The sequence below is a fragment of the Tubulanus polymorphus genome, chromosome 6 (genome assembly GCF_964204645.1).
Source record: "Tubulanus polymorphus chromosome 6, tnTubPoly1.2, whole genome shotgun sequence".
NCBI lineage: Eukaryota > Metazoa > Nemertea > Palaeonemertea > Tubulaniformes > Tubulanidae > Tubulanus > Tubulanus polymorphus.
Window position 1 is genome coordinate 5214069 of NC_134030.1, and position 23633 is coordinate 5237701.

General features: G+C 38.2%; 5 protein-coding genes across 5 annotated transcripts; 2 read left to right on the forward strand and 3 right to left on the reverse strand.

The window, feature by feature from the left end:
- Positions 1 to 900: 900 nt before the first annotated feature.
- LOC141907023 (sodium- and chloride-dependent taurine transporter-like) lies at positions 901 to 4958 on the reverse strand. The gene is made up of 14 exons (XM_074796561.1): positions 4595 to 4958; positions 4260 to 4391; positions 3986 to 4130; positions 3755 to 3886; positions 3534 to 3666; positions 3273 to 3407; positions 3001 to 3104; positions 2258 to 2382; positions 2065 to 2177; positions 1855 to 1992; positions 1620 to 1722; positions 1425 to 1525; positions 1152 to 1322; positions 901 to 1059 (listed from the first exon to the last, which is right to left on the reverse strand). The coding sequence occupies exons 1-14, from the start codon at positions 4845 to 4847 to the stop codon at positions 919 to 921; spliced, it is 1926 nt and encodes a 641-aa protein (XP_074652662.1). The 5' UTR covers positions 4848 to 4958; the 3' UTR covers positions 901 to 918.
- A 534-nt stretch (positions 4959 to 5492) lies between these two features.
- On the reverse strand, positions 5493 to 8113 carry LOC141907027 (dimethylaniline monooxygenase [N-oxide-forming] 2-like). The gene is made up of 6 exons (XM_074796568.1): positions 7927 to 8113; positions 7353 to 7814; positions 7105 to 7160; positions 6601 to 6985; positions 6251 to 6504; positions 5493 to 5858 (listed from the first exon to the last, which is right to left on the reverse strand). The coding sequence occupies exons 1-6, from the start codon at positions 8039 to 8041 to the stop codon at positions 5640 to 5642; spliced, it is 1491 nt and encodes a 496-aa protein (XP_074652669.1). The 5' UTR covers positions 8042 to 8113; the 3' UTR covers positions 5493 to 5639.
- A 399-nt stretch (positions 8114 to 8512) lies between these two features.
- Positions 8513 to 15962, reverse strand: LOC141907442 (uncharacterized). Its single transcript, XM_074797086.1, has 11 exons — positions 15916 to 15962; positions 13428 to 13448; positions 12993 to 13200; positions 12201 to 12356; positions 11896 to 12051; positions 11476 to 11565; positions 10802 to 10945; positions 10515 to 10583; positions 10264 to 10338; positions 9504 to 9568; positions 8513 to 9432 (listed from the first exon to the last, which is right to left on the reverse strand). Exons 2-11 carry the CDS (start codon positions 13428 to 13430, stop codon positions 9301 to 9303), a joined length of 1098 nt encoding a protein of 365 aa, XP_074653187.1. The 5' UTR covers positions 13431 to 13448; positions 15916 to 15962; the 3' UTR covers positions 8513 to 9300.
- Positions 14612 to 15265, forward strand: LOC141907254 (FMRFamide peptide receptor frpr-18-like). The gene has a single exon (XM_074796843.1). The coding sequence runs from the start codon at positions 14612 to 14614 to the stop codon at positions 15263 to 15265; it is 654 nt and encodes a 217-aa protein (XP_074652944.1).
- Positions 15963 to 16708: 746 nt separating the features above from the next.
- Positions 16709 to 23559, forward strand: LOC141907026 (solute carrier family 49 member 4 homolog). Its single transcript, XM_074796567.1, has 13 exons — positions 16709 to 16924; positions 18932 to 19122; positions 19468 to 19558; positions 20066 to 20229; positions 20318 to 20434; positions 20519 to 20578; positions 20700 to 20829; positions 20910 to 21018; positions 21129 to 21196; positions 21288 to 21409; positions 21750 to 21932; positions 22233 to 22351; positions 22796 to 23559. Exons 1-13 carry the CDS (start codon positions 16794 to 16796, stop codon positions 22841 to 22843), a joined length of 1533 nt encoding a protein of 510 aa, XP_074652668.1. The 5' UTR covers positions 16709 to 16793; the 3' UTR covers positions 22844 to 23559.
- The last annotated feature ends 74 nt before the right edge of the window (positions 23560 to 23633 follow it).

The window sequence follows — 23633 nt, forward strand, 5'->3', positions numbered from 1 at the left end:
TAAATCGTCTGCCATTCAAACGTAATCGCTTAGCATTATATATGTATCAGGCGTTCCTTTACGTTCACTGCTTAGTACATACATAAAGGGTATGGTGGTAAACGAAGAATAGCATATTATAAATGTGTAATGTTGCATAATTTACGTGCATATTAAAATGATATATTATGTCATATATTATAGCGAAATATATAGATATATATCAAACACACACAATGAGAAGTAGCCATTGATCACGTTACGTAATATTAAATATAGAAATAGTATCAGATGCACGAATAGAATATATAGTTCGATATGATAGGAGAAAAAATGTATAATAATAATAATAATAATAATAATAATAATAATAATAATAATAATAATATGCAATGTGAGATATTATGTTCGATGACGTAATATCAATTGTGCATACCGGTATATTGATATTGTTATGTAAAGTAGGTTAACTAGAAAGTCATGTAAAAACGTTTATAATGATAATAGTTAAATTCATCAGTTGTTTATTATATGTAAAATATGTTTATATAGTGATATATAGTTGTAGCCGGATATGATATTAAGAATAAATTATAACCCAGTTAGGAATGTAATATTTGTTAACAAGTATCTGTTTTTCGTAGAGGAGGTTTTTACCACACTATACGTAACAGTAAAACGTTATTTACAGAAACAGTGAAATACGTTTTTCACTCGAAATTACAAACCGAAATTAACCGAATTATTTCAAATCAATCTCTTGGAAAGTTCGTTGCGATAAACCGCTTGAAAGATATCCCGACGACAACAACGAACAAACATGGCGAGTATAAGTTTGATATATTTCAATTTAAATATTCACATTTATTTCCATCTCAATAAATTAAATATCCTAACTTGAAACACAAGTTATGATGGATCAAACCTGACAATCTTATTTCACACATCAGTCGCTTTGTGATTGTCCCCGTTTTGTAAAACATCTAGTTTGATGGTTTCATGTAATTGATCTCCGCGAGAGAAGTCATCCTGACTATCTGTATTTACCCGTGTAGCTGGCGTTGTCAAGACTTCCATTCGCTGGAAAGGAAAAGTTGAGAATCGCTCTACATATCACCCGTTGAACGATTTTGATCGATATTTATTGAAAGGTTTTCACGGCTCACACTTACTTGTTTCAAACTTCCAGGCGTTCGGAGAATTTGGATGGCCATAACTAACGGTATTTGAACCATCGAAAGTAACGCAAGAGATATCCCGAAAATCTTAGCCCAAAGAGGATACTCGTACAAACCGTTATATTTCGGCGCCTCAAACTTCATGGCACTAAACACAAACGTCCCCTGTAATATACGTATCATTCTTTGAAAATGTATTTCATCGATTTGGAACCGATAATTATTTTCTGTATATATGGCGAACCATTTTTCATTTCCACAACCTACCACGGTCAAAATCGGCGCCAATACCATCCACGCGACCTTGAACCATCGGTTTATTTTGTAACCGATCATTTGAGCAATATTCTCGTAAAACCTGTTGGCACCTGAAAATCGGATGGTTTTGTGAAAAATACGACTGTCTACTTCACTTATTTGCACATAACGTGTGAGATATCTGGGGAAGGATATTACTCTTACCATAAAACCACGCGATCGTTACACATTCCCAAAAACACACCCACAGCACAGATATTCCACTAGCGCTGTAGTAATCGAATAGTTGAAATACGTAAATTCCACCCTGAATAATAAATTGAAGTTAGAAATCTTCATCATGTGTGATTTACAAGTCAAGTATCGTCTGTTAAGTAAACTGTTTTACTAAACAATTTTAGCTTATTTTTAGTAACATTGTAATTTTCCAGTTACGTACGTTTGTTACCATAGATAGGCTGATCAAAAATGTTACCACACAGTAAAAAGCTGTACACAGTTCTCTAGTAGGGCTTTTTCGAAATAGCTGTGGAAACGCGTTGGAAAACGTGCATAACAGTGCTTCGCAGACTACAAACTAAAATGAAACAAAAATAAATGTTCAAATCAATCTTTGTTGTTCTCATGACGACTACAATCGAATCCTTACCTGACTATCAATTCCTAGAGTAATGATCATTAGAAAAAATAGAGACGCCCACAGCTGCGGTATCGGTAGTTGAGAAATAGCTTTAGGATACGCTATGAAAGCCAGTCCTGGTCCTACATTAAAAGATGATAAAGTTAAAGAACAAACTGGATGTTCGACGCGGTTTGGTATCGTTTATCTCAACAAATTCAACCTTTATCGGCAACTTCAGATATATGGACGCCTTGTTGTTTGGCCATGAATCCGAGCACGGTGAAAATAGCAAATCCTGCGTAAAAACTCGTCCCACAATTGACTATGGATACCCAGAAACATTGCCTGGAAGTAACGAAAAATATAGAAACAGAAATAATTTTCAGGCAATTATGTCGTCGAGTGGAACAAACTTAACACTCGTCATTGAATAATGAAATACGAACCGAAATACGAACCGAATAAGTCATAGATGGAAAAGAGGGCAAGTGATTTAGTAAAAAGCTTCTCAAAAACTACGTAGATCACTTCAAATGAAAACGTTTTCAGAAGTGCTGTGTAGTCCTATCGAAAAACGTGATTTTAATACAATATGCCTCTAGATATTCAATATGCTGTCAGAGGCTCGCGATCGACACTTATAATGCACTATATAGAGAATCGTACACTAATATAACGAAAAAAATGAAGTCCAGAAATTTCCATTCAGACATTTCAGGAATCCCTGAAGATGACTATCCGGCTATTGTCGAAACGTCGAATGAATGAATTATTAGTTTTCGGACTTCATCTTTCTCGTCTTATTACTGTGGGATTCTCTCTATATATCGCCACAACACAGACATTTCACCAATGAATATTCATTTTTTTGCACCTTCTAGTCGCATACAGCTTCTTATCGCAGCTTTTTGTTCAGATCGGCACCGTTTGTTGGCATGATCGCCAAGCTACATGCCGACTTACTTGTAACAGTCATTGCTGAACTTGTTGTGGCTGGACAAAGATATCAGCACACCCTGACCTATGGCAAAACTGAAGAAGATCTGCGTGCCGGCATCGATCCAAACCTTTAACATAAATTCAAAACTCATACGCAAATCTCCCCTATTTCCCTATGTCGCATACGTTTACACAGATAAACACCATTTTAGCATTAATATACGCAGGGAACCTTTGGCTGCTGATGACAAAAAATGAATACCCGGTAACTTTAAGAATAAAAAGGTATTACACACCTGTGGAATAAGCAACGATTTGAAGTCTGGCTTCAAATAGAAGATAACACCGTCAATGGCCCCATCCAGCGTTGCCCCTCGTATCAGTAAAACTGTGATAATCACATACGGGAATAACGCTGTAAAATACACAACCTGTAAAAGAAATACATCCCTTGTTCTTATGGTTACGTATTACAGATTTCTTAACCTAAGCAATATAAATTTTCAGTCTTAGAAATATTAGTCACCAATCTCTTAGCGTTAGTATTTGTAAGCTACCTTGCCAGTCCACTTGACTCCCCGAAATACACAAAAATACACGAGACTCCAAACAAATATAAGACTCAACGCTAATTGCCAAATGATTCCACCCGGCTCATCAATTCCACCAGATACCTGTAACAACTTACGTCTGTCAAGAATAAACAGATCGGTCGATTAGAAAAGAGTCAGGGCTAGGTTTAATGAAAATACAGTCATAATTCCAGATTTACACGTACTCCCAAAATTCAACAACCGCATCTACGCGAATAGCTGTTTGGTTTTCGGTTCGTTCGGAACACAAGGATGTATTATTATCAACAGTTCCGTTTAAGCCCGATGTACACACATTGAATGATCCATCCCAACATCTGAAAATATTCAACGATTTTATAAGAAGTTATAGAAAGCAATTTTAAACAAATGAAAATCGATAGAAATGTACGCGCTTTCTACGATCTGTGACGTACCTCTCAGTATTCCAGGCATTACCACATTTTGACCAGCTTAGTACAGCGTCGAAAGACATGTAGCAATAATAAGCAGCCCACGCTAATATCACGATGTAGTACATGGCGCATAGCGACGTGATGACCAGATTTGCTGCGCCAAGACCTGGAGGTAAAGAAACGTGAGCATCTTCGAACAACATAGATTCCTGATTATCAACAAATATGATCCAAAAGATTTGAATTATAGATACAGCGCATTATCAAACAGTAGAAACGGCGCATACATACATACCTTGCATTAATGGGTAAATCTCCCATGCTTTCCAGGGTCCACGACCCATGTACTGACCCACAGAAGTCTCCAGGAAGTATATCGGCACACCACAACATACAAGGAATATAACGTAAGGTATCAAAAATGCACCTACGAAACAAGAATTATTCAATTTAGTTTGAAGGTGCAAATGACGATGAAGAGTTGCATAAAAGAACTATGTATTTTCAATGATTCGTGGATTTAAAAAATGCGCATAATTCGTTATCCCTTTAAATTTAAGTTAACACTAATGACATCCGAACATCCGCGCTCGGACCGCAGAACATTAAAAAGATGTAAAACGGACTTACCTCCGCCATTTTTGTAGCAAAGATAAGGAAACCGCCACACATTGCCCAAACCAACTGCAACCCCGATACATGTTAAAACGTACTCAATTGAATTACTCCATAGTTCACGATTTCCATTTGTTTTCCTGGTTTGCAAAATCTTTCGATTATTGGTTTCCAAAAGCTGATCACTCACTTCATTGCATCCTGGACGCATGTTGGCACCATATCCTTGGCTAGGATATTTTCCTTGGGAATTATTCTCATCCATCATCTACCTAAGCGTAGTGATTTTCAGTGCGACGGGATCAGAATGATGTAAGTTGAGCCTTTTCTCTTTGACGATTAAGCAAAGCAGTCATTATCATGACCTCACTCATTACGGAAAAACTCTTAATCGAAGGGAAAAATATATGTCAAAATCGGGCTGAAGTTTACTTTATTGTACATACACAAATACGAAGCTTGCATTTTTGCATATTCTTTCCTTCCAGAGGAATGTATGTACCTGGATCACGGCGCATTTTATTAATTTGGTTGTAGGTAAACAGCGCTCGGGAGCAACAAGTTCAAAACGGTAACTATTCACAGTTTTAGTAGGTAAGCCAAACATACGAGCTACATAAATACTCCATATCATGATTTATATCATTGCTATGTAGTATGAGCCAGGAGAGGCGTAGAAACTGTTTTCTTTTACAGGTTGAAATGGAAAGAGGAAATGATGGAATATAGGTTTTGATAGAGACTAGATGTGATTGATATGGATCGGACGCACACTCTCACCGGGTCGATCCAGCGGGATGCATGTGAGTGCGATGGCATGGCTGAAACCGGCAACGACTAAAACGCACTTGGACACTTATAAATTGACAAGAGTAACTTCATACCAAAGAAAAAAATTCTAAAGATAAACATGTTGACTATGAGCTTTTTATTCATGTCATGGGCACTATAGTATACCTACATCTACTAATATGATATTGTATACTTTATTCTACATATCGCGTGAAAATAAAATGCACACGATGCCACATCATCGTAACAACATTTTTACTGGCAGTTTTTAAAGTCTACTTTGCAGTACTCTTTTAAAAGCATTTCTGCATGCTTCTGGAGCGCCTTTCCACGCGTGTCGACCTAGAAGACGATATTGTACGTTGAACGCCGGCCCGAAAAGCACTTGCCACGCCAAGAACGGTTCGCGAAATAACAACCGGAAAAACGATGGCCTTGAACCGATTTCACTTGCGAGTTCATCTTGAAATTCGAGGACCGTGGACGCCTATGAATGCAAAAATATGAGAACATTTAAAGTATTATTAGGCCGCCAACAAAATTAACCCCAATCTTGCCGGTTCAGACTGGTTGGAAGATTTTTTGATACCGGAACCGAATTTCCCAATTATGTACTTCAATTTAAACAAAATATTCTGTAAATTCGGCCGCCGATCACACAACTATGTCTGTACTTCGATTTCCGATTTCAAAATCAAACCCCCAGTTTCAATCCCGGCAGGTGTGGTGGATTTGTAATGGACACCAAATGAAAAAATTAAACCAAACCCAAAGTTCAATCCAATAAATAACAGGGTCAAGATTTAAAAAAAAAAAACGTTCAAATGTATTCAATTACTCCATCATCGTTTTGTCCAGTCGACTACGTCATGCACTTACCGGCATCGTTTTCCTATCGTCTCCAAACATTTCACCGACTTTTCGTGTTCTCGTTAAAAACTCTTGTTCCATGACGTCAGCAGTTGGCAATTTCAATTGGCCGGCAAAGACAGCGGACGCCCAACGTCCTTGTAACTCCAATGATGCTACAGCCGAAGCGCCTCGATTCAGATGAGCACCGATGATCGCTAATGTCGAGTGTGTCTCTCCTATTGGCCAGACTAGACGATACAACTTCAAACGACCATGAGAGTCTGAATATATTAAAAATCTGTCTAATTATCTAGTTATCATATTAGATAGAGTCAAATAAAACGCTTTCAAAGGCACTTGATGAACGTTATAGTTACCTGTAATGATTGCAGGATCAATGAAATCATATTCGAAGTCGTATCCCGTGGCCATGATGATAACATCGAAATCGTGCCTGGAACCGTCATTGAACTCGGCTCCTCGTTCATCAATCCGAGTAGTTTCATATTTAATCGCGACAGATCCGTTTCTGATGAGATCGGGAAGCGTTTCGTTTAAACATATCGGACCTTTGATCACATTCGGCGGCTGTTTAAGTCCGTACTTTTCGTGGTCGATGTGCGCGTTGGCGATACGTTTTACATTGGCGTTGACGATGGCGCCGGGGACCCACAGCAGAATGCGTCGTATCGTGGTGTCGATTGGCAATCCATTGATATACCGAGACAGTAAAGTCGTACCTCGTCCGATCGCCAAAACTACCTGATAAGTAATAACGAATACAGATTTCGTTTACATTTTGCAGTATGGGCAATGGAGTATGAATCATCAAAGCCGATGATACGTTTCATAATCGAATCATTTGAGTGAACTTTCTGTACCTTTTTAGCATGTTCGCTACAGGCGGTGGCCATGTCTCCGGCAGAATGAGCATTCCCTGGATGAATGAGATATGAATTTTATATATTTCTATTCAATTAGATTTTAAGAAATAGATGTGATAGAATGATTTATTTACATTTAGAAATTTGACACTTCGGAAAAAGCATGTATATAGGCCAATATGTAAGAAGAATTATATATGATATATGGTTATAGATATATATGACTCAAGCCTTATGTTTCTTACCAATAACGAGGATATTCTTATCACGGTAAATCTGACGTTTGCCCGATCTGAATTCGATACCGTGCTGTAAGATACCCTTGAACGTTTCACGACCTTGGATATCGGGATAAATCGGTTTTCTGTTTCTACCGATACAAATCATGACGCAGTCGAACGTCTCGGTGTGTTGATGAGATTTTGACGTGTATTGGACAGTCCATTTCCCAGTATATTCGTGGTCGGGTGCTTTCTCGATGAGAGTCACTTGTGTCTCAAAACGGACGTATTTTCGCAAGTCAAAATGGTCGGCGTACGAATTCAAATACTCGAAGAAGTCTGCGTATGTTAAGTAGTTTGGCTTTTCCGGCGCGTGAGGATAGTCGCTGAAGCAAGTGACCTCCTTGCTTGTATTCGTGACCAGCGACTCGTACGCCGAAGCGCCCTGATTTGGCCGACAGTCGTCTGTGTAGTGCCATATTCCTCCTAGTAGGAGAGCAGAGGAAAATAGTAAGACGTATAAACACTTTGTTATTAGATATTATACAAGCAACTGGACTTATAATGGTGCGGACAATTAAGATCTTTAATCACTTACCGATGTCATCTAATTGCTCAAAGCATACGGGATCTAGACGTTCCTCGAGACAGGATTTGATAGCAGACAGCCCGCTGATACCGGCTCCAATGATAGCCACTTTTTTCTTGCTCATACTTACAAAAGCGCTTGCCGTACTCACAAAATCACGCTTCTTTCGTGCTTACAAAATACTAGCAATAACACACGGATTGTGTACAGTCATTATCATGGCATAGCTCGGAGACCTAGTTGATAGCTTGATATATCATATGATATTATGTCGTGGAATATTCCTTGAATGAACAATGTGGAATACGTTTCGGTGACCTCTCATTCACATTACCGGTCCGTACTGACTTCTCCCGAAAAGCGATCAGCTAATTGAACAAATACCTTAAGAGGCAGTTTTTTAACCTCATCCCGTTTGATACGATATCCACAGAAAGCTCCCATCTTAATACACATTTATCAAAAAATCAAACTTTTCTCAATCCTCTATTGTTATGTATGTACGTGTTCTTTCTATGAAATAGATCAACTTGAACTTGAACTTGAACGTCGAATAAAAAGTTCACAAAAACAAAAAATATTCGGTTCAACCTGATAAAAAGAATTTATTAGTACCGGTATAACAAGTATACATGTATCACTTTATAGTCGTGGAATATGAATGAGGCAATTATTCATAAATATAAGTATATATACACTGATATACATATATACACTGATATACATATATACACTATAATTTACATGCACTAAAATATGCTATTTACAGTTGATTGGACCTAAAAACGATGTATGAATGCAAATCCATTGTCACATAAAAATTAATTCGTACTACAACCCAGCTACTATAAGCTCGGACTCAAGTTGGCTTTCATAGACAAGTTACTGTCTCTAATTTATCAATTCCTGTGATTCTATTCGATAATGACTCATAGCAATTGAGTTCTCATAGTTCTTATTCTGATAGTGGCCGTTTCACTTTAGACTCTCTTGAAGTTATCTACAACAGATACAGAGACTTCACGACTTATGACATTTAATACAACTGGTATCTCTGGTATATATTGTATATAATGCGATGCTCAATTTAATGCTCAGATTAATTTACATGGAGAGTTACTAAAACATGATACAACATGAGAATAGCTTGGGAAAATCGCAGATTGTTTCAAAATCAAGGAATTAAGGCACTTATGTTCACATCGCTATTTGGACATGTGGTCCAAGAAGGGAAGCAAATAAATATTTAAAGACTAATTAAGACATGAACACTTGGTACTTATCAAAATGTAATATCTATCGCGTAATGCATATTTGTTGAAGTAAACTATTAGGACTGACAGCATATCGCATACATCCAGCTGCATCCCCATTGCGGTCCGGTTACTGGAAGAACCTGTCATAGAACTCTAACGCCTGACTCGGTCCACCAATAACTTGAATCGCTCTACCGACAACATGTACCCATTCCAATGATGAATTATTGTCGTAAGATTCTTTGAGTTTTTCAATCGCCTGGAATAAAATAAGTCTAATCGAGTACACATCTTTAATCAGTAAATGAAAGAATAGAAAAATCTATGTACCTTTCTAGTCATGTTATCTGGTGATGATTCCGCCCGTAAACGAGTTAAGTCAATTTCCCTTTCACCTAAAAAGAATTGAGTGCGTGTGATTTTTATCTATGCTTTGCGGCGTTGAATATGAATGGTGTTAATGATAAAAAAGATAAATTTCTAAAAAGAAATTTCATGGATAGGTCGATTTGCTTTCGATTTTTCGATTCATAGATCGTATAGTTTTGAAGTTGTTTTGATTTGGTTAGTCAGTTAACCCGCCAGGAATCTTTCCCATAACGGGGGACTTCGATTCACATCTGTGCTGTCGCAAAAGTATCTTATAGAAAATCGAAAGTTAATATAAATGAAATATAAGATTCGTTTCATCTAGAGCACTTTGTAATCAGAATTGCATCAAGTTAGCATTTCCGTCAACTTGGTTTCAGAAGTCACTATTAGCTTTTCATAGCATGAATTATGTTTATATCAACATTATATGCTGTCCCACAATCGAATTTCATGTGGTCTTTGTGGGCACATTGGTTCATGCATATTTTTCATGTTAACACGCCATGGTCTGAACTTTCAATTATCTCGGTACTGTCAATTTGATAGCGGAAATCCGATGGTGTATTAGTAAATATTAAGGAACAATGAAGTCTATTTGAACTTGAGTTTTGATCGAATTTAATCCACTAGGCAGTATGGTGTTGGAAGATACCGAGAGGCCTTCTCATCTTGATCTCCTCCAGCACCTTGGCGATGTAGAAAAAAGAAGATAACTCACATAATTCGCGGCAGAATCTCTCCTTGTTGCATTCCACGACGTCCATTTCCACTATGTCCTGACACAGATTACTGACTGAAATAAAGTGTATATATGTATCCCTGAGAGTCCTGTTACATTACCCATCTGTGGAACACAATAGTTTAGTGGCCCAGGACGCACGGATTGAATTTGTGAGCTTTTCATTCCCCTACGTTTATAAACATCGTTTATTTTAACCAGTAACTAAGAAAAGCTTATTGAATTCATACCATCTGTTGTTCGGTCTATCAACTGGAGATTTCGACAGTTTCGATACCGGCGTAGTCGTTCATTGCCACCTGTACGAAATAAACGATAGTCATAATGAATTATGTACGTAGTTATCGTATAGGGATCACGTGACTTGATGCAGTCCATAGAACGATATATTGTGTATCGATATTTTGAATCCTAGTAGATTGATACAATGACCAATTCTCCATTGCACTTGGACATTCATACTTTCTTGGTCTTTTGATTGTTCCAGTTTCTGATAATAACGTTTCTTTATATATACCTATCAACATTCGGATTCTCTGAACGCAATTTCTGATGGGTCTACATATGATATTGCTTTGCCTTCTTCTTGACCAGCAATACACAATTAGTGATGATGCCACAAACAAACCTAATAGTGTCACGACTATTATAATCGCCAGCTCTGAAATTAGACGCGTAATTCGCAAGATGAACAGGTGCATCATGTAAGATAAGTTGAATAATGACGCTAAAATGATTTAATTGATCTTTAATCGATTTCTGCGATCGTTTTGAAATGAGTCCGTGGCATCCTCGCTTGCCGGGGTTTGCCTCCCTCTGAGAAACTTCCGCCAACACAAACCCTGGGCGAACTTCGGTTATCGCAGTAACTCGACTATTATGCGAATAAAGTGAAACCCAATGTGAGGTAGTCGGTTGGAAATATGGTCCGGAAATGGTCGACCACTGGATTGAGCACGGCCAAGTCGCTGTATATCACCGCTCGTTCCAAGTTGGCCGACACTTCCAAAATACGTTACGAACGACCTAAGCGGCCACCAGTCCTATGTATCTAGCCAATCAGATGCGTAGCGAATCTGCCGGCGAAAGACAAAGCACCTGATTAGCTTGATACATACGGTAGACAATCAAACCCTGGCAAGCGAGGGTGAGTCCATGGTTGAATGAGTAAATGAATTAGTTGCACCGTACCGGCATTTGGAGTTAAGGATGGCGTTGGATTGGATCGATCATCATCTATTACAGTCGGCGTCGTCACTATTTCAGGTTCTGCAGTCGACACTAAAAACAGGTTAATGTGAAAGTAATGGAGCTGGTTAACCCTAGGGCTCGTAATTTGACTCTAGATCGGTTTGATTCGTTAGGGGTTTTATCTTCTTTAAACTGGGTTCAAGAGGTAGAAGTATGCGAATATGTTGTATTTTTGTTAAGTTGAACGTTATTCAAATTAACTTCATGTATAAGCTTAATACATTTCCTGGCAATATTGAGTCAACCGGAAAACCTGAAAATCTTCGAATAAACAACTTATGAATACACGATTGTGCACGCTAACAATAAAAGGCCTCGGTAACTTTCCACAAAGTGTTTTTTTCTAAATATGCTAATCACCTGTACTGCACTTGGTGTTTCTTTCTTTTGTGCAATTTTCAGCAACTGTAGACATTTGACACGTGTCGCATTGTATACACGGTTCAGTAGGTGATCTGACGTCACTGTACGTGCCATCGGGGCATTGTTCGCAAGTCGAGTCGTTTTCGATCGTGGCTGTAAAAAATCCAAATTCATCTGAATTGATTGATTTATCATTCAACCGGGCAACAGTCGATGTAAAATGTAGCAATTTTATTTTAGTGTGTGGTTTATTTACTTATGATTAAACGTTTTAGTTTCAACAAAATGTGTATATGTATCACCTGGTATCTTTGCCCCGTAGCCCACACCACAATTCGTATAGTCAGGACAATATAGAATTCCGTGTTGATAATGTTTGAAATGTCCTGGTGAACAGTCACATTCGCCATCCTGTGTTGCCGTGCATGTACGAGTCACGATCGTCGAACCAACAATTCCTGTCATATATCAGAATGTAGCAGTGTTATACGTGCCATTGGTATACATGGTCAGGGCACAAAGAAAATCACCAAAAAGTCGACGCTCGCAATTTTACTAAATCAAAATATTCTGATCTTAATTCCATTATGAAATAAATTCAGAAAATCTTTAGTCCCGTAAGGTTTGTGACGGTACAAAATCTATGAGTGAATATTGTTGATCAAATCGTTTCAATTCTTGTACTACGACCTAAATAATGGCTCCCCTAGTAAATACACATTATTCTGTCACTACCATCCTCCCCCGGCAGGGATTCGAACCTGATGGCATCGAGATTGCCACGGCACGAAACCCTGCCATAATCGACCGTGTGCGCAGATACATGCGCAGTTCAGATGATGTGATTTTTAGCCAATCAGAAATCCCGTTTTATTTTAGCCCGGGTTTTCCCATTTATAGTTCTTCCTTGAAATTTGCCTCAACGATTATACAACGAGCAATCTGATTGGTGCCGCCAGTTTTCGTTCGGAAAGCTGCGCATGTACCTGCGCACCCGGTCTACTGATGCAGGGGTTCGTGCCGTGGCTGAGTGTAGCGATGCCATCAGGTTCGAGTCCCTGCAGAGGGAGGATGGTCACTACTTGTATACTTACCGCTGCACATGCTACAGGCTCTACACTCTTGGGCCCCATCGCACTCGGGGCTGTACGTCTCGGGACCACACGGCGAACACACGGTGGAGCTTTCATTGTTAGGCAAGCAGTGTCCAATCACGTATTCCCCAGGTGGACATGCCCGGCAACGGTAGGTTATGCCGTATTCCACAAATCCATAGACGTTCGGACATTTTTTACGTCCAAGCTGAATAAACATACAAAAATACTTGGAAAATATATGAAAGATTAGAAAATTAACAAAAACAAAATACGCACGATAACAGTATTCGCACAACAAATCCCGATAAACGCTATACTTAGTAGAAACGACGAAAATTCTAAAAGGGCATCTATCTAGAAAAATTGAAAGTATGCTGCCTCCCATGTAATTCTATTATGCTATATTGATCTGATCATCCGAAAGAAACAAACCATTTTGCTGCAAAGCCGCTCCTGAAATGAAAAGTAAACGTCTCTGTGAAAACCTATGACTATATATAACGACAGTCTCAATGAAGATTTTATTTTGTCATAATGACCTAAATCTAATGCTGGTAAATTTTGAATTCATAATAAAACGAGTCATACCATTTCCATGAGGGTAAACAAAATATACGGCATTTAAATAGGACCAACGAATAGTATAAATTCGTACACCTCCAGTGTCTGCGCTAGATATCATAACTAGCGTAATACAAAATAAATTCTTGTTGAAAATCTTCGTTAACGATGGGCGTTTTCTTCCATTGATTAACTTTTAATATTGATAGTTGCGCCAAATGACTTTAAACCTGCGGGTTAGGCGTGGCATTGATCCTAAATGGCCACTGACACTAATTCAGGAAATCGAATGTTATAGATCAAACTGACTTCTGTAATTTCGTTATTCCGACATAGTTGAAATACGATAATTCAAACATATCAATTCATTAGAATCCTTTCACACATGAATAATATGTTAAATTATGTCCAGTAGGTTTGTTCGAGCCACGTTATAAAATGAAGTCCGACCGGTAATTGATCCCATTCTCGCCGTAGACTTTCAATGCGAGAATAGTTTTTAGCCGCAAGATTCTACGAGATTCGAATATTTGAGGTATGTAAAAGATGGCATTATCATGTATTGAAATCGAGTGTTATAAACTAAATTAAATACGCATAAAAACAGAACAAAAAACAAATCAGTGTTTCATTCATAAAAGAATATAATGGGATTGATTTATAGCGTGTAAAGGAATGTTTTTCTAGTGGCAAAATTTTTACAGGTTGAATATTCCGCTGCAATGGCCGGTAATTCTACATATCCGGATGAATATTATTATTACTACAGTCAAGTAACTCTCGATGTCAATAACAGTCTCGGCGCTATTCTTTTCTTCTTCGGAGTCATTGGAAACTTTTTCATCCTGCTGGTATTCAACGGTAGCAAGAACATGCGCTCGATGCCCTGTGCAATGCTATTTACTACGCTTGCAGTCGGCGATACCGTCTATTTGAGTACCAGTCTCCTCCGCCGATGGATACTGTTTTACACCGGCGGATGGGTCGATATCAGGCTAGGAAGCGAGCCCGTCTGGTGTAAAGTTCACGTCTATCTTACCTACGCTTCGTACATGATGTCAGCTTGGATTCTGGTGATCATCAGCATCGAGAGGTCCGTGGCCATCGCTGTACCGATGAAGCACAAACGGATTTGCACGCGCAAAAACGTAGGAATCGTGCTAGGCGTCGTGGTCTTTGCGGTGCTGGTGTACAACAGTCATTACGCGTACGGTTTCTGCCCGATGCCCAAGCCGTACGAGGTCTTCTACGACACGCACGCGGAAATGCTCGATTTAGTCTTGAACGTCGTCATCCCGTTCAGCGTCTGCTCGCTGGCCAACATCATCATCATCGTCTGCATTCGCAGGTCGATGAGCAAGCGTAGCGAAATGGCGTCGGGAAACGCGGCTGGCGAAAAAGGCGGCAAACGAAAGGTAGAGAGTGTCACCATTATGCTGATCGCTACAAACGTTATGTTCATCGTAACGACGCTGCCATTCAGCATTTACCTGAATCAAGTGGAAGTTTGGCAGCTGGAAATGGATGTGGCTTTTAGTTTATTGTCGTACGCAAATAACGGCATTAATTTTTGGATCTACTGTATCAGCGGCCAGAAGTTCAGGCGCGAATTGATTGCTGTATTGGGTCGTTGCTGTAATTGCTGCCGTAATAAAGATAATTCCTCCAAATCCAGCACCATCAGCACTCAGAACACTCTTAGTTCGTAATTGATGCGATCGAATTTATTACACTCTAACTTTCTCGATTCGAAATCAGACATCGATAGCGAAGGAATTCCCCACAACGAAATGTCAAATGGTATTGAAATGAATGCGTTACGTTCTCGTTTCTACACTCCTTTCGCGTTATTCTTTTTTGTTGTTTATATATCTATAGTGTTACGGTTATTTCAACTTTGGATTGCGTGTCTCATAGGGAGTAATTGTCGCCGAGTTATCTCGATTTAGAACAACACTGACCGTAATTAGTCATACCCCTTGGGAGTAGTTCATTTTTGTTTTATTTCCCGGGTCAAAACCAATCTAAAACTGGGTCATATTCTAGAAAATTTTCCTGAAGTTATGATATATCTATTCCACTTTTGTTGTTTATATATATATACATATATATTTAAAGTTTGTATCACTGATGAAAAATAAAATTCCATAATTGATTGGTATTACATAAACAATTTCTCATGCTATTTATCATTATGTCGTTTTGAATGTCTCAACGGGAAATCAACTCAATCGAAGAGCGATAAAAATCCGAAATATCTTGGGAACAATAGGACAGACATTAACTCAAGGCTTTCACCAGAATATATCACTAGTTAGTCTAGTCAAAGCAAAGATGGAGAATATATCTACTCACTAACATTGACTTTCCTGTAGCGAACTTTATATTCCGTTACCTCCAAATCAAAATGGCAGGCGAAAGCATGTGACTGGTTTTATCGCGTCGATTTTGCAAGATTTATATTTTAAAAAGAAAACCACTTGAAAAGAATCGACCGAGGTACCGTTTTAGTAAGAATAAACGATTTTCCGACTGTATCCGCAAGGTGGCGACCTAGTCGATGTATATAAGTTGTCATACATTCGCCATGTTTTGAAATCGTCAGTAAATACTTCAATCAAACCATGGACTATAAAACGACTAAAAACGATAGTCCAAAACAAAACCGACGTTTTATCAAATCGAGGATCTTTATTATTTTTGGTACAAAGATGAGAGATTGAGGAATTATTTGTATAAGGTAGATCTATAGGAGACTAATGCAAATGAACGGAACTGACCATCGACTCGGGACTCCTAGAGTCCAAGACTCAACCATAAGTTGGATGAATCATATTCTAGTCCTATGTAACACTCGTAATTAAACCATCGAAGACCAGAGCCAGCTGGTTTCATACCGAGACAAAAGATCTCTTCATGCATTACGCAGTCCGGGCTATAAATGCTATTTTAGCCCGATAGTTGTTAGCGCACAATAATCGCCATTTGTTTTCGCAATATCAAGAGCGGTGTGAATGGTTTGAAGCTATTCTTGGCTTCTCTACAAGGCTTATTCTAGGATATTTTCTCGCGCTTGACATAGATTCGTGGTGTAAATAAAGACGGGAAAGAGAACGCGTCTGCATATACACAATGAACTACGCACACCGCGTGCGCTTACGGCGGTATGAACCTGTTCATTATATCAGTCGGTAGTAGTCGGATCTGACGTTATAGCGCTGTCTGTCGTCGTTCAGAATGGCGGATGATGCGGCAGCCAACGATGAAACTATCAAGGAAAACGGGCTTACAGCAGCATTTCTGGCTCCCGAAGATGGCGACGGGACGCCCAAGGAAGATATTGTGATAAAGGCTTACGGTCGAAGATGGTAATAATACGTATATCTATGAGTTTATGGTCATTGTTTGTCATCATTATCGCTTCATTTTGCTCCAACCGCTAATGTAGGTGGAATATAATATGATTACCTTTTCTTTCTCAATCATTTTCGACTGTTCTTAAAAGGAATATCTACGGAAAGAACTATCATCTATATTGGAATGTTGTTTCACATATTGTTGTCAAAAAGACTGGAATCGAAATTTTTGTAATATCTTGAAAATGAAGGATATTTATGTATTTCCCCTTTACCAAAAGGTAGACACGTCTCATTTCCCTGTCTGTTGGGATCACCGAGGATTGTTGGTTCTCATTAACGTATTCGAAATCATCTGCGAGGTTTTATCATACTCTGATTTACCAAATAACAGTACTACGGGGAATTTACGAATGTAATGAACAAGGAAGCATGAACCGAGTAGCTGCCAACCATTCAAAATTTCGAATGTGCTTCCCAAAAAGTCTGGAGATTTTTTTTTGCAAAATTTTCAAACGACGGAAAAATAAATCGAAATGGGCATCATTAGGGCCAGAAAATTTTCCCCCACGAATATCGTGCTTGCAGGCCTCGTATTGCATCTGCCCTTTTCCAATTAAGTGCTTCCAATTTTCAGGTCCACCCCCTTCCTGCTCTAGTTGAACGTATTAAGTAACTATTTTTTTCATCTAATTTTGACGGTTGTATTTTCATTTGGTAAACAGTGTGCAGCACTGTGATGCCGATGTTAGAGGCTGACATATGTAAAGCCTATTATCAATAGTACAATACGTATATACACGACAAAACAGCCCTCACACTTGCAATTATCACATGACTTACAGCGCTTCATTCCTGGAAACGTGAATACAAAATATCATCGCGTTACGTTGCATTTCACGTATACGGCGATTTTCTTTAGTGCATCGATGCCGACGCAGTGCATATCGACGTATGCGTGATGTATTTTCGGCGACTAAGGTTTCGCGACTAAGATCCATAAAGAATGGAAAACGATGGAATTAATCATCGACCGAACACGTCACGTCGTTAGTGCCATAAATAGCTCGATGTATACATAAAAGTTATCTTCTAATCTTAAATTGGAAAACTTAAACGTTGGACTTTGAACAAAATTTGTTATAGGACTGGCCGTATGGAACTATGCGCTCCTATTTCAATACAAATTCTTATATCACGCGCCAGTTAACCAGACTTTGAATATGTTTGGATTAAAATACATTTCTAATTATAATACAATTCTTGAAATATATAATCAATTGTTTGTGATACATATGACATACTTCCTAGAAGTAGTTCGAATTTAGTCAAACGCATTTCACAACACGAAAAGTCCAATTGACTGTCGATGTTTGACCGATGTACGGCCCTTGACACCGGTATTCAGATTACGTAATACATATCCGGGTTTTACGTAACGATGACAATTACTCGTCACGCAGTATATGAAATCACATACACACACACACACATATATATATATATATATATATATATATGTATGTATGTATGTATGTATGTATGTATGTATGTATGTATGTATGTATGTATGTATGTATGTATGTATGTATGTATGTATGTATGTATGTATGTATGTATGTATGTATGTATGTATGTACGTATGTACGTATGTACGTACGTACGTACGTACATACATACATACATACATACATACATACATACATACATACATACATACATACATACATATATTATATATATATAATATACCGTATATATAAATGTACCGTATTCATTATTCTTGTCTCTGGCAACTATTTATATACGTGGCATGAGTTTTATTTTGATTAATTCCTCGAATCAAAGAGGATTATATTTAGAATTCTATCATCCTCAAACAAAACCAACTTATAAGTACCGTTGAAAAAGGCTTAGATTTTTTCTTTTAAATAGAATTTTGCAATCGCCTTTTGTGACGCGTATAAATGATACTTGTGTCAACCTTTCAATATGTTGAAACTGTTGTTTTCACTCCAGGTACATCATCATCTTATTCGCTATGTTCCCCTTCATGAACGCGCTTGTCGTGGCTACATGGGGACCAATAGCGAGTTCAGCCTACGACGCGTTTGGTTTCACCTCCGCCGATATTGCATTTGTTTCAACGGCCGGACTGATCGGTTATATCCCGTCCTTTCCACTGTTTACCTGGGTGCTCAATAAATATGGTAAGGCATTTGTTAATGCGGCGTTGACTGCCAAGCATAGAACTGATATGCGATAAAATTATGCGTGATTAGAAGTGAAATCGGAATTGCTGTGAACGTGTAATTATATATACCATATCCATATTGACCAGATATTAACGATTATAATCAGGATAGGAATCTATGCAAATAATTCCTGCAGCGCTTACAATTTCTCTATGTTGACACAACTGTACGTAGAAAAATGGCATTACAGATTAATACTTTCTGTATGCTTTTGCCCCAGCGCCGTTTCATACTAGACATACCAGAAAAAATGTGTCTGTCCCCCAGAAATGGAAACTAATTGAAATGTTATCGTTTTAGGTACGAGGGCTGTTATGATGTTAGGATCTAGTATTCTTACAATCGGTTCAGCAATTCGTCTCATCGCCGGAATCAATAAAAACCTCATCTGGTGTGTATGAATATAACAACGAAAACAAAATTAATTTTCCTTAAAAAACCTCTTGCAGACATATCTGACAGACTCGAGATATTGACGCAATCATGAATTGGTATCAACATTCCCGTTAACGTGTATTCTTAAAAGCGCGAGTTTAATGACTTACAGAACTATCGAAAATACGATTTATTTTCGCAAGAAAACTATAGGAGTTGTGTCGAGGTTGATAAATATATTACGTTCATACCGTTTGTGTGAATGTATTTGCCAGAACCAGTTTTACGACTTAAAAAGAACTATTAGCACCATTAGTAACTGAGGAGAACTCTGTGGGTCACTGTGCCCTTATTCCAAGAGTGTCTAGGCACTAAAATGTTCAAATTATTAGCCTACTTATACTGCTCTTATACTGGTTTTTCGACGCCTGTGGGTTATGCCAAATTGCTATGTTATTTCCCACCGTTTGTTTATTTATTCACTTTACGCAAACGGATTATATAATATGGGAATCGTTTTCAGGGCAATACATATTGGTCAGTTGGTGGGCAGTTTTTCGACACCTATGGGCCTATGTGTACCGCCGGCTTTGATATCGATTTGGGTGCCTGATCATCAGCGAGTGACAGTTACAACATTCCTTATGCTTGCCACTGCGTTCGGTGGTGCTATTAATGGAATTTTAGGTTAGATATAAACATGCGATTGAATTGATCTCCATTTTGTTGAATTAATTAAATTATTTTTTTCGGGAATTAATTTTTCCCTATACAGGGCCACAGCTTGTTCGAGAAATTTCGCACAATACGCCTCATAATTCTAACACCTCGTACGCCGTTGGTGATACGGCTTTATGTTCGGATGGTTCGAATTGTCCAAACCTTACTCAAGGTAAACAAATCAAAAGCTAATAAAACCACATTGTTCTGCGTTAAAACTTGTGTAATGATAACCATGTTTTCTCATCTACTTCAGCTGATTCTTCTTTGACTCCTGATGATATAAAAAATGACATCTTGATTTTACTTGGGATCCGTGAGTTTTTTTTATGGAATATCATTTGAATCAGGAAATATTAGAAAAATTGTGTATACCTGAAACTATTCAAATATTTGGCTAGATGTCGTTCATGAAATGAATTGGTTCAATATTTCAGATGTGGCTATACTAGCTTGCTGTACGATACTAGTATTCATTTATTTTCCCGCTAAACCGCCCCACCCGCCTTCGAAGTCAGCAACGTACAAACGTCTTCAGTTACGAGAAGGGCTCAGGGTACTTGGAAGGTACGTTAAACGCTCCAATTTCAAGGTAACTAAAGAATCGCTATTGTGGGTTTGACGGGACAGTGTTTTTCATCTTACAGGAATAAATGGTTTTGGTTGATAACGTTGACCGCCTGTTTACCGAATGCTTGTTTCACTACGATGATAATTCTCTTGGAATCAGTATTAGCCGTTCTAGACTATTCACAGGTCAGTTCTAGCTGCACATCCGTTATTCTGTATTCCGTGACTAGAAATCATTAGACAATAAACTACAACGTTTTCTCTTTCCGATATTGATTACCATCTTCTTGTTTCAGGAAATGGTCGGATGGATAATATTTACTTCTCTCACTGCGGCAATAGTCGTTCCAGTTATCTTGGGAAGGTATTGAACCATCAAACAAAGCGATTCATATTGTTGTTTAGCTCACACGGAAATACTGATACTAAAAGCACTGATATCTATTCAATTTCAGCTTGGTTATGGACAAATCTAAAGCGCACGCCAAAATGATAATAATCATATTAACATGTATGCTTGCGCTGTCCTGTTTGTGGTTATCATTACAGTGTGCCAATATAGTATATCATAACCTAGGTAAGTGACCTTGAACACAGCATTAACATCAAATAATATGAGTTGAATGTTGATAGTTTGTGTGTCTTAGATAAGCATCACGCTCTAAGATAAGAACTGAATTGCTATATATTACTATTTTTGTGACCTCGCCTGATTTTGGTAAAATTCCAAAACTGATACCTACTAGCGATGTAGATATGAATTGGAAATTCAAATGCGAAGCTCCTGAAGTACTAAATAAAATGTATTAAAATGAAACTTTGCGTGAATCTTCCTTGGCTCATTTCAGTTTCTGTGTACTGTATATACTTGTGGTCTTTTATTCATTTTTCTATCATTTCTCATTTTCTGTTCGCAGGAACGATGTTTACGAACGTGATATTAAGTAGCATTGTCGCCGGGTCTTTATACCCATTAACTTGTGATGTAACCTGTGATATGGCTTACCCTGTGTCTGAAGGGCTTGTAATGAGCGTCTTTCAATTGTTTCAAGTCATCGCCTTGTGCATGATACTCGGATCTGTGATGATACCAGGCTATGGTACGTGAACGATAAACATCCCTAGAAAACTGTTTCGATTATTATTGAAATATAGCTTATTAATTGCTCTCCGAAATATACTTCACAATGCTCGAAATACAAGCTTATTTACGGCTGATTTTTAAGAAACACAACTGATATCAACTGTCAAGTATTATAGCGAGTCTTATCGACTGTATTTATCCATTACTCGAGCGACTTTCATTGATAGTCCACGTGTACTTTTATGTATTATCAATATTCGTATGACACCGTTCCATCCTATGCACTGAATATTCAATCATGTTTCGCAATTTACAGTTATAACGTGGGTTGTCTGGATGACGTTTGGTTGTATGGTATTTTGCATTCCGATGTTTTCAATATGTAAAATGGAATTGAAAAGGCATGCAATTGACAAAGAACATGCCACGAATGAAGTAAGTATTCGTTCGATATACACGTGATTTCCGTGTTGCCAGTTGAACATCCTCCCTCGGCAGGAATCCGAACCTGATGGCATCGCTAGACTCGGTCACGGCACGAAACTAGTCTTCCACACCAGCCCGGGTGCGCAGGTACATGCGAAATTTTGCCGCGAGAAAACGTGCGGTCCAATCAGATTGCCCGTTGTATAATCGCCGAGAAAAATTTTATGGATAAACTATAACTGGAAAAACCCTGGCTAAAACAAAACGGAATTTCTGATTGGCTAACACCGGCATCACCTGAGATAAGCACTCTGTCTAATCAGGTAGGGCCGTGGGTTGGCAGTCTCGATGCTATCAGGTTCGGATACCCGCCAGTTGCATTGCCCAAATTAAACGAATCCTCCCTGTTTGTCGTGGATATAATGTTCATGTTTTCTCGTTTCTTCTCTTCAGCAATTGAAACTGACTCAGAACGGTGCAGGAAAAGCGGAAAAAGTGTAGACTAAATATGAATATATAGATCTGCTCACAACTTCGTGTCAGTCCTGTGGCTGGAACCTTTGTTTATTCTCAGGGCGTATTTGCTTAAATCGAACACCAAAAAGAACCATGCGTATGTATCTAATTGAATATTAAGTTGAGATGTTCATCTCATGACTGAATTTTGAGAAAAATTGTCTCCATTGGTTCGAGGTGTTCGCATTACGAAATATATCGTGTATACATAGATTTTATTTTATATATGTTGAATAATTCCGATTTTAAGCGTGACTGAGTGAAAGAAATCTTCAACCTTTGTCCCAGATCGGTAAAATTCCTATTTCTCCTCGTATAAGTAGTAATTGAACGACTGGGTCGACGCCCAGTAACAAGCCTTTTGGATGTTGTGCGCCAGTGTGTTTATTAAATTTTGCTCGAGACCTTTAGGTGTTGTAAAATATGGATGTATAAGTGTGATGTAATTATGTCTTATGTAATGTACAGAATACGGAGAGGACGAATGAACAATTTTAGTAGTGTTTAATAAAACCGATGAAATTTTGTATGATATATATACATAAAAATGTATTTTAGTTTTGCTTGCTCCTTGTGTAAATTCTTATCATTGTACATGTACTATGTCTTTCGGTTTGGAACAATGTTTTCTACTATGCATCGTGTTGCTTGTGTAGAAAAAGTATATTATCATATGTATTGATAATGATAATAAATGATGAAAATAGTCTAACGACATGGGGTTCGTGTTTGTTATGGTTTTCAAAGCGTCTAAATCCGTACGCGAGCGATTGGT